Source organism: Phocoena sinus, chromosome 14 (assembly GCF_008692025.1).
Source record: "Phocoena sinus isolate mPhoSin1 chromosome 14, mPhoSin1.pri, whole genome shotgun sequence".
NCBI lineage: Eukaryota > Metazoa > Chordata > Mammalia > Artiodactyla > Phocoenidae > Phocoena > Phocoena sinus.
In genome coordinates this window covers 56,443,512-56,453,404 of record NC_045776.1, presented here as the reverse complement: position 1 = coordinate 56,453,404, position 9,893 = coordinate 56,443,512, and the positions used below count along the sequence as shown (strand labels likewise).

Below are 9,893 nucleotides of genomic sequence, written 5' to 3'. Positions count from 1 at the left end.
GTGTCCTTATAACTCCCCATGGTATTGAGTTCTAGGCTGTCTCTTATCTGTACGCCCGTATTTATTGAGGACCTAATGAATGCTGGGCGGCACCCGGGTAAGGCTGCTGGGTTAAGGTGAGGTGCCAGGTCTGAGTAAGGCCCTTCCTTTGTAGTTTTCCATCCCACAGAGTGTCCCCTTTCATTTAGACTCATCCCATGATTCCCATGAAGTAAGGGACAGTCAGGCAGAGACCAAGTGACTAGCGCATAAAGCAAACGAAAAGGAGGATTAATAGATGCAAAACCAAGATGTCATGTCACTTGAGAAATGCATTCTAGTGCTTGAGAACTCTTCGAAACTATTTTAATTGGATCGAATTAGTCAAATCCTGAGAAGACTTTACCTAGCCATATGCAAAAAGACAGTCTTTACATAGTAGACAGATAAATATATGCAGAATGAGTGTATAAACCTACGCAATTAAGTGGTATGGGAGAAGGGGGATGCTTCAGACACACTGCTAGATGAAGTGACAGCTTTAGTGCTTGAGAACATAATCCTATGATATAGTACTATTACTATCCCCCTATTAAAAACACAGACAGGATTGACATGTAACCTTAAAAGCTAAGTAAGAATAAGCAGGCCCAGCATGGCATCAGAGGGAACATGGCCACCTAGGTGTCAAGTGTGAGCCTGAACTCTGGTGGTTCCGGTTCTGCCCCTGCCACTTAAACCCGCTATCCACAGAGAGTTGGCAGGTCATTTAACACCATCAGGCTAGTATTAGAGCTAAGCACTTCATTGAGCATTATTCCATTTAATCCTCACAATTCCCTGCTCTTATCAGAGAACAAGAGTGAGGTTTAGAGAAGTTAAATAATGTACCCTGTATTTGAGCTGGATATGTCTGACTCTAGAACTGGTCTATTCTTCCCTGCTTCATTAAATAGACCCACTAACCCCCATGCTTTTGTGAACATCAAAAAGGATGTGTATAAAAAGCACCTTTCGAAATATTGAAACCAAAGTCAATTAGTACTACAAAATCACCTCGGACCGTACAGAATTTCTCTGGAATTTAACACAATCACAATATAATTTCTTTAACGCGATGATGCTTCCACAGTAGTGGAATCATTACTTTGCTGAACAGGGATGTAGGAAACAGTCCTGAGTCATCGAGTTCTCCGGAGGAGCTGCAAATGAAACCGAGCCCAGATGCTCCACTGCCAGGGTTAAGCTACAGCCTCCAGCCCCCCTGACTTTTTCCTTGCGAGTTTCCGGGGATGTGCGGGAGCGTGGGCGCGCCCCTGGTTGGATCCAGAGCTTTAGGGGTGATCCCTTTCTCATGCGGGACTGGGGGATGAAACGTGTCACTTTTTGCATTAGTTCTGCAAATGTTTATTGAGCGCCTACCACTTCCCCATATACAAAAATGTGGCAGCGGTACCAGCTAAGACTCAACGCCCGCAAGCGCGCGTCTCGCTGTCTCTGGTGTGAGAGGAGGGGAGGGTGGCCGGGTCGCCCGCCCTGGAGTCGCGGGAGAGCCCCGCAGACGCAGCGCCCGGCCTGCGCGCGCCCGAAGGCGGCACTGCCCACGCACATGCACACGCACGGGAGCGCCGGGCTCCCGCGTCCTCGGGGCTGTGCCGGCGCCGGGCGCGGGCGGGAGCTCGAGAGTCCGAGCGGGAGGCGGGAGCTGCAGGCGGGGCGGGTGCCCGCGAGCGGCGCTCGTGCATTCGCTCCACCGCTCCCGAAGCCCCGCCCCCGCCCCGCCCCCCGCTTCTCCCGCGCGCGGGCTCCGCGCGCCCCAAGTCGCGCGCGTGCGCGCGCGTGCGCAGGCCAGGGCCCTCCGGGGGCGGCCCCGTAGACTCCAACGAAAGCGTCGCAAGGTCCCGGATTAACCCTTTCCCTGCTCACCCATTTAGAGGCCCAGTCGGGTTCCGTGCCTGCGCAAGCCGGCGGCGCGCCTTCCCCCTCGCCCGCACCGCGCATGCACGGGAAGGGGGGGTGCCGGTGGGGGTGTTCACGGCCGGCTAGACATTCTGTGCTCGTGCAGGAGGAGGGCTCCTACCATCAGGGACGTGCACGATTCCCCACCCCGCCCCCTCCCCAAACTACAAAAAAAAAAAAAAACCCAAAACACACTGCCACCCACCGTGCCCCCGCGCCCCGCGTCCATCCCGTCCCCGGCCTGCGTGCAGTGAGCGCGGGGAACCCACGGCAAGTGTCTGTGGCTGTGCCAGGCTGCAGGTAAGCGCGGGCCGGGGGTGCGGAAGGGGCCCGGGCCGGCCGCGAGGCGGGCGCGGGGGCGCGGGGGAGGCCGGAGGCTGGTGCGGCGGGGCTGCCCGGAAGAAGCGCGTTCTCGCCGCGCTCTGGGGCACCAGTCAGCTCCAGGATGTGCGGGCGGCCCCGGCGGCGCGGCGCGAGCGGGGCCGGGCGAGGGGCCTGGGCGCTCCGGGGGCCGCGCAGGCCGGCGAGCGGGCTCGGGCAGCGGCCGGGCGGCGGCAGTGGCGGCCCCGCGCGCGCGCTCGCCGAGCCTCGGCGGCGGAGTTCATGGCCGCCCCCGCTCGCACCGCCGCAGTGCACCGCGGTGGGGGTGGGGACGGCCCGGAACCCGGCGCCGAGCGCGGCCCGCCGGGCGCCGCCCCTCCGCTCCGCGGGCTCCGCCGCGCCGCCCCCAGCCGCCCTCGGAGGAGGGGGCCGGGACCCTGGCGCTCGCACTCCCGGGAGCGCCCGCGGAGCTCGGGAAGCCGGCCGCGCGCCGCCCCCGCCCCCGGCCGCGGGAGGGCGGGGGAGGGCCCGGCGCGAGCCGGCCGGGGAGTGCGCGGGGCGCGAGCTCCGGGCTCGCGGGCGGAGCGGGGCGCGGCGCGGCGCGGGGCTGCGGAGCCGGGCCGCACGCCCGCTCCCGCTCCCCGCCGTCGGGGCCGCCGTGGGTCCTCCCTCCCGCGCTCGGAGCCGCGGCCCCAGCCCGCGCCGAAAAGCCGGATTCTAAAAGGGAAAGCGGCCCTGGCACCTCCCGGCTACCCGGGCGGGAGCTTTTGTTCGGGAAGCAATGCACACGGCTTGATTCCGTCCCCCACCTCCTGGGCAGAAAGAGATGGGAGCGAGGCTTGGAGAGGCTCTGGAGGCTCCCTGGGTCCTCCGCTCCGTTCCCTGCTTCCTCTGCATCCCGAAGTTGCCAGCTTTCGACCGGGAAGTGGTGCCGCCGCCATTGTCGCGGCGGCCCCGGGGTCGGGGAGGCGGCCGCCGCCGCCGCTTATGTAAGTTCGGCTTTTCAGGAGTTCGCTCCGGCCCTGCGCGGCGGTTTGGAGAAGCGTAATAAAGGGGCAGCTTCGTTCTGGAGGTGTGGTTGGCCTTCATCTTTCCCCCCACCTACAGGGATACTGGCCACGGGTATCTTCCAGTTTGACTCACCTGAACTTAGCATCTCAACAGAAAAAAATGGTCCTTAGAGATCTGGAGAGAGAGTGGGGGCCAAATAACATACTGACGAGAAAAGGAAAAAAAAAAAAATCCAACACACTCCTATGTTGCCATGGGTACTGTACACCACTCCTGGGCCTGGTCCTTGAGCTTTTATCCCACAAGCCGTAGGGAGAGCGACTGGCAACTGTAGGAAGTGACCCCGTAGGAAGGTTTCGCCTGACTGCGTTCCGTTGGGGGTGACTACAGGCTGGGGTGCATCCAGGGAACAGGCAGAGTAGGAAGCATCCTTAGAAATAATTCTGCTCAACCCTCACACTTGGCAGATAAGAAAACAGCCTGCCACTTGAGGCAGCTTAACGGTGTTTTCACTTTTCCATAGAGGGAACTTTGGAGGGTTTTCAGGACTCTGGTCCTACCACACTCAAGTTTGTGTGGTCACCATTCAGTAGAAGAGACTTTATGTTTTTCAGGATGTTAGGCTGCCGCATGGAGTCCCTCTGGTAAAAGTTAAAACTCGCAAAAATCTAGAATCCTTTGAGCTTCCCTGTAGGGATAGAGGCAAAAACACCTGGATTTCTCAAATGCAAGCTTCAAGACCAGAGTAGCTTGAGTAATGTATGTTACGTCACACACAAGTGTGGATAGAAGAAAGCAGCTACTGTTTCCTCTGCTCCAATGTTAAATGTTGGGTGTACGTACCTCTCTAACTTTGTCTATATTTATTAAAAGTGTATATACTCTTATGTTTATATGAGCCTAGAGAAAAATGTGAAGGCTGTGTATCCAGCAGGAAACGGTAGGGGTAGAGGGCATTTACTGGCTTTTATTCTATCTGTGCCGCAATCAACATCCTTACAAATACGGACACAGGCTTTGTGAGGGGAAATCCCTCAGTGGTTCTCCAACCCATCCTTCCCATTCCCGGCACACACCCCCTCCAGGCTGCAAGTGCTCTAGCCCTTACCTTTTCTCCTTCGTATCTGTTCAGAGCTGGACCTGATGCTGCCAGCCACCCTCCTCTCTGTTCCCAACCTGAAAATAGGTACAGGTGCCAATGGCAAGACAAAAAAGGAAAGTTTCTTTTTAAAAATCAATTCTTGAAAACACTCTTGTTTAGAATTTGGGATGGGGGAAGAGCCTACCTTACTCTTGTATGTCCTTTTCTCTTGTAGGACTGGCGTGCCCCTGATCAGAGTTATTCTGATCCGAAGAATTTGGTGTTTAAAGCATTAAGATAATAGCCTGAGTTGTTCATGGTAACTATGACTTTGGATATTAAGTCCTGAAAATATTGTTTGGTGTTAGCTTTAAAATGTCTCTCTCTCGGTTATGTGTTAGCATTCTTTAGGGGACATATGTATTTTCCTCATATTTATACTTCGTTGAATAAAAGAAAGAAACAATGTTTCTGAAAAGAAACGCAACAGGACACATTATTTTAAAAAGATCACTTTAACACACGGCAGATGTCTTCCATGCCAGTTCTAGATTTCTTTTGCTTGTAAAACACTCGTGGCACTTGTCAAGTGCATCCAACTTGATGACACTTTGATCTGGATGGCAGATAGATCGGCATCCAGAGGTGCTGAAGCCTCTCGTCACTGTCTTCCCAAATGTCATCTGATTCTCTGAGGGTCTTGTTAAACCTTGACACTTGTTCACAAGTGGCCCAAAACTGGTGTGGAAAAACTGGAAGACAACACTGAATGGAATGTTCTGGCAATGATACCCCTCTCTGGTTCTGCAGCAGCGATTTGCCTCTTCCGTCAAGGAAGCAGAACACTGAGAGCTGCTAGTTATTTTACTGAATCTTCCTCTGTGTGAAGTTTTACTGAATCTTCCTCTGCGTGAAGTTAGAGTAGACGCAGCAGATGGCACTGGTGGATGCTTGCCGGAGACCTGTTTCTTAAACCTTGAAGCTGAGTTATTTGTCATTATTACCCGTAGTTGTCAGGAAGCATGGCTTTGGGGGCTAGAGTGCCTGGATTTGAGCCCCGATACTCCACTAAATAATAGAATATTGGGCAGGTTCCTCAATTCATCTATAAAGTGGGGGTAGTAATACCTATCTCTCCGGGCCATCTGATCATTGCATTTGTGAAGACGTGGAAAGAAAAGCACGTAGCGCAGTGCCAGGCAGGTATTAGGTGCTCAGTAGAAGTTGCTGTTATTATGAGTAGGCACGTGCGGAGTACAGTGAAGATAAGTAGAAGGAACAATATGGAAATCCCTGAGTTGGGATCCGTCTTTTCTCCTCATATTCGTGAACTGCTCCTGGCATTGACTTTCTGAAATTGTTAGGGACCGGAAATTGATCAGAAAATGAGACTCTCCCTGTATTTTCTGTATGGAAAAGTATTGTGCATAATTACCGAAGTATTTCTTTCAACATTTTTTGTAGGAGTTTTTCATCAGTATGTCTGAAACCATTAAATACAATGACGATGATCATAAAACTCTGTTTCTGAAAACCCTAAACGAGCAGCGCCTGGAAGGAGAATTTTGCGATATCGCGATTGTGGTGGAGGATGTCAAGTTCAGGGCGCACAGGTGTGTCCTTGCCGCCTGCAGCACCTACTTTAAAAAGCTTTTCAAGAAGCTTGAGGTCGATAGCTCTTCAGTAATAGAAATAGATTTTCTCCGTTCTGATATATTTGAAGAGGTCCTGAATTACATGTACACGGCAAAGATCTCTGTGAAAAAAGAAGATGTTAACTTAATGATGTCATCGGGTCAGATTCTCGGTATCCGATTTTTGGATAAACTCTGTTCTCAGAAGCGGGACGTGTCCAGTCCCGACGAAAATAACGGCCAATCCAAAAGCAAGTACTGCCTCAAGATCAATCGCCCCATTGGAGATGCTGCTGACACTCAGGATGATGACGTGGAGGAAATCGGAGACCAAGATGACAGTCCCTCGGATGACACGGTAGAAGGCACCCCCCCAAGTCAGGAGGACGGCAAGTCGCCCACGACGACGCTCAGGGTCCAGGAAGCGATCCTGAAAGAGCTGGGGAGTGAGGAGGTGCGGAAAGTCAATTGCTATGGCCAGGAAGTGGAATCCATGGAGACCCCCGAGTCCAAGGATCTGGGATCCCAGACCCCTCAAGCCTTAACATTTAACGATGGGATGAGTGAAGTGAAGGACGAACAGACGCCAGGCTGGACCACAGCTGCCAGCGACATGAAGTTTGAGTACCTGCTGTACGGCCACCACCGGGAGCAGATCGCCTGCCAGGCCTGCGGGAAGACGTTTTCGGACGAGGGCAGGCTGAGAAAGCACGAGAAGCTGCACACGGCCGACCGGCCCTTCGTCTGCGAGATGTGCACCAAGGGCTTCACCACCCAGGCCCACCTGAAGGAGCACCTGAAGATCCACACGGGCTACAAGCCCTACAGCTGCGAGGTGTGCGGCAAGTCGTTCATCCGCGCCCCGGACTTGAAGAAGCACGAGCGGGTCCACAGCAACGAGCGGCCCTTCGCCTGCCACATGTGCGACAAGGCCTTCAAACACAAGTCCCACCTCAAGGACCACGAGCGCAGGCATCGGGGCGAGAAGCCCTTCGTGTGCGGCTCCTGCACCAAGGCCTTTGCCAAGGCGTCGGATCTGAAACGGCACGAGAACAATATGCACAGCGAGCGGAAGCAGGTCACCCCCAGCGCCATGCAGAGCGAGACGGAGCAGCTGCAGGCGGCGGCCATGGCCGCGGAGGCCGAGCAGCAGCTGGAGACCATCGCCTGCAGCTAGAGGCGGGGGCCCGGGATGCTCGGGGCAGGGATGCTCCGCCAGCATCCTGCAGCCTGACCCATGAACGCCAGCCGCTGCATTTCGGTGGAAACTTACGGAGCATTGTACTCGCTGGACTTAAGGCAGTGCTTGGTTGGGTGTTTTGAAAACTTTTCAAGGAAATACTGCTCCTTGGTTCTGACCAAACAATTTCACTGTCCCGTCTGGTGTCTAGTATTAATGTTGCCAGTAAGCACCCGCACCCCCCGCCCCACTTTTTTATGATTTCTGATTTTAATTTTGAGGACTCTTGTGTCCAGTTCAGAAGTGAGAGACTTCTGTCCCTTTTTTAAATTCCTCTCTCTGCTTGCTGCACCGGGGAGTGCACTGCACAGAGTGATAAATGAGTGAATTGATTTCCTGATCATCACCGTTCTGTGTGACTTAGGGTTACAACAGCATTTTTAAGAACTTTGGTAAAAGTACCTTGTGTCGACGCAGAAAATACGGGTGGGTGGTTGACCAAGAACCCTGCGTGCGCAGATGTGAAAACAAGTTCTGGGAATGCAAAATGGTCTCAGATTTATATACTTGGTTTGTTAATTTTCTATCACTGTTTTTCATGGTTTTTGTGGACAAATAATGGTTGCTTTGCTGAAGTGTTTCTTCATCCCTTTTGACTGCCCATACCTGCCCCCCAAAGGTTTCCTCACACGTCCCGAAGGCATGTTGGTGGTCTGAGGGCTGAGTTTTTTCATTCCTCTTACTTCGGGCATTGCCACTCTGCAGCCGACGGGGTTTGTGGGATGGACCAGTGATGAGAGGGTTAGAAAAAGGAATATAGGAATCTGGCTCTCAAAGACAAGGCTTGCACATTTGCAACAATTCCAAGATTTCCTAGATCAAAGAAATTCCTAATTGATTTTGAAATTGGATTTTTGTTTAGGATCAAAATTAGGACAAGAACAGTATGCCTCTTCGGATACATTTGTGTAACTTAAGAGTGTCATCAAGCTTTTGGGCTCTCTGTAGCACGTGACTTAATCCATAAAGGAGATGCAGTGTCCTTCCTTAAGTCAATACGTTAAAAAATTTTTAAGTGTGTAAATAGTACAGAAGCGTTGGTCTTATGTATCTCAAGTACAAGTAGACAGCTGCACTTTTTTTGCACATTGGATTAAAGTTACTTCCATCAGCAACAAACATCTGTCTGTTTTTAACCAGTATTAAAGATTGTCAGACCAAATGTTTTTGTTTTTGAAGTATATTTCATCACTGGTTACACTTTTAAGTGGAAGTTGACTGCCTTTTCATAGCTGTAAATGGCATTATAAGTGCTGTTCCAATTCTGGTGTATGAAACTTCTTTTTAAACATTCTTTAGGAATATATTGAAATACCATCAATAGTTTGAATTATGTTATGTAATAAAGTATTAATTATTTTAGAATGTACCATTTTCGAAAAATGTCAATTTTTAAAATTTATTTTTGGTTGCTAGGGTTTTTTTTAAAGATATATTAAAGTAATTTCATTTCCTAGCTTGTTGCATTAACACCTGTAATTATAATTGTGAGATAAATTTTATTTTTTAAATTGGTGTATATGTTATGCCCAAGATTGTAGGATGAAGATGCTACCTTTTTAAGAAACTTATTTATTGGTAAATGTTTAATTTAGTTTAAAACTAATTTAATTTTTTTCTCTTAAAAGTTGATTATTTTTTCCTAAAAGTGGTCCTGTCACTGTGTTTATATACTATTAGTAGAAAGGGAACTGATTGCTGTTCCTAGACTGTTTTAACCAAAGCAAAGGAAAAATAATTTAACATCTTGTGGATACCTACTTCAGCAAATCATTTCTGGGGCCTTCGTTTTTGTATATAAAAGAAAATATACTTCTGTCATTCCCGTTTTCATTTTTTCTTAGCAACCTGTCACAGACCCAGGTTTCTACTAAAGTGCATTTTCTATACTGTCTCCGTCCCGGTTTTATAGAATTGCAAGTTCACCACGTGGCTTTAACCCTCATTGAAACCACCTAAGCGTGGTGGTACCCCAAAAAGAAAGCTTAATATTCAGCACTTTATTTGCATCATGTAAATATGTGTCATTTGTCCTATTTTGCATGAGAAATATATTTGTGTTGTAATTTCTGCCACCGGTGCTGGGTTCATCTGTCCATGTGTTCCTTGTGTTCTGGGCGGCAGCAAAGTCATGACGTGGCAGCTGTCCTGTCTCCTGGTCATTAAGCCTGTCTCTCCCCACCCAGCTGGCTTTAGTGTCCCCTGGATGATGAAGCCCTCATGTCCAGCAGTTCAAGGGTACCTCCCATCACAGCGAGGTAATTCTGAAACACGCTTACGCTGAATCTGCCTTGTGAGAGGGAAGGAAATTCCAATGTCAACGTCACCACTTTTTCATCACACAAAAACCACCTACCTTTTTTCTGTTTGTCCAAAGAGAATGTCTACAAACTTGGTTTAGCTTTTTATGCCAACTTGCACGGCATTGGCAGTGATTGAGGAAGGGAATTTTAGGAAGTCTAAAATTTAGGTTATCTGCCTGCTAATTAACTTGATCACAAATACAGAATTTTTAGACATTACAGAGGTCACCATCAAGTGAGGCTGATACTAACAACTTCCTCCTATTGTGTTGGGGGAAAAAATTGTGATGAGAGAGTGAGGCAAGTTGATGCAGTTTCCAGTTTAATGGATTATGTCCTGTGAGGTTATCTGTAACTTCAGTCAT

The 9,893-nt window shown here is 50.4% G+C and overlaps 1 protein-coding gene across 4 annotated transcripts; it reads left to right on the top strand.

The window, feature by feature from the left end:
• Window positions 1-2,123: 2,123 nt before the first annotated feature.
• ZBTB14 (zinc finger and BTB domain containing 14) lies at window positions 2,124-9,311 on the top strand. 4 transcript variants are annotated; one of them, XM_032603566.1, is made up of 3 exons: window positions 2,142-2,238; window positions 4,587-4,670; window positions 5,816-9,311. In XM_032603566.1, the coding sequence occupies exons 2-3, from the start codon at window positions 4,668-4,670 to the stop codon at window positions 7,160-7,162; spliced, it is 1,350 nt and encodes a 449-aa protein (XP_032459457.1). In that variant the 5' UTR covers window positions 2,142-2,238; window positions 4,587-4,667; the 3' UTR covers window positions 7,163-9,311. The 4 variants fall into 4 exon arrangements, with proteins under 4 accessions (XP_032459460.1, XP_032459457.1, XP_032459458.1 ...); XM_032603567.1 differs by lacking the exon at window positions 2,142-2,238 and adding an exon at window positions 2,795-3,248; XM_032603568.1 differs by lacking the exon at window positions 2,142-2,238 and adding an exon at window positions 3,244-3,331.
• The last annotated feature ends 582 nt before the right edge of the window (window positions 9,312-9,893 follow it).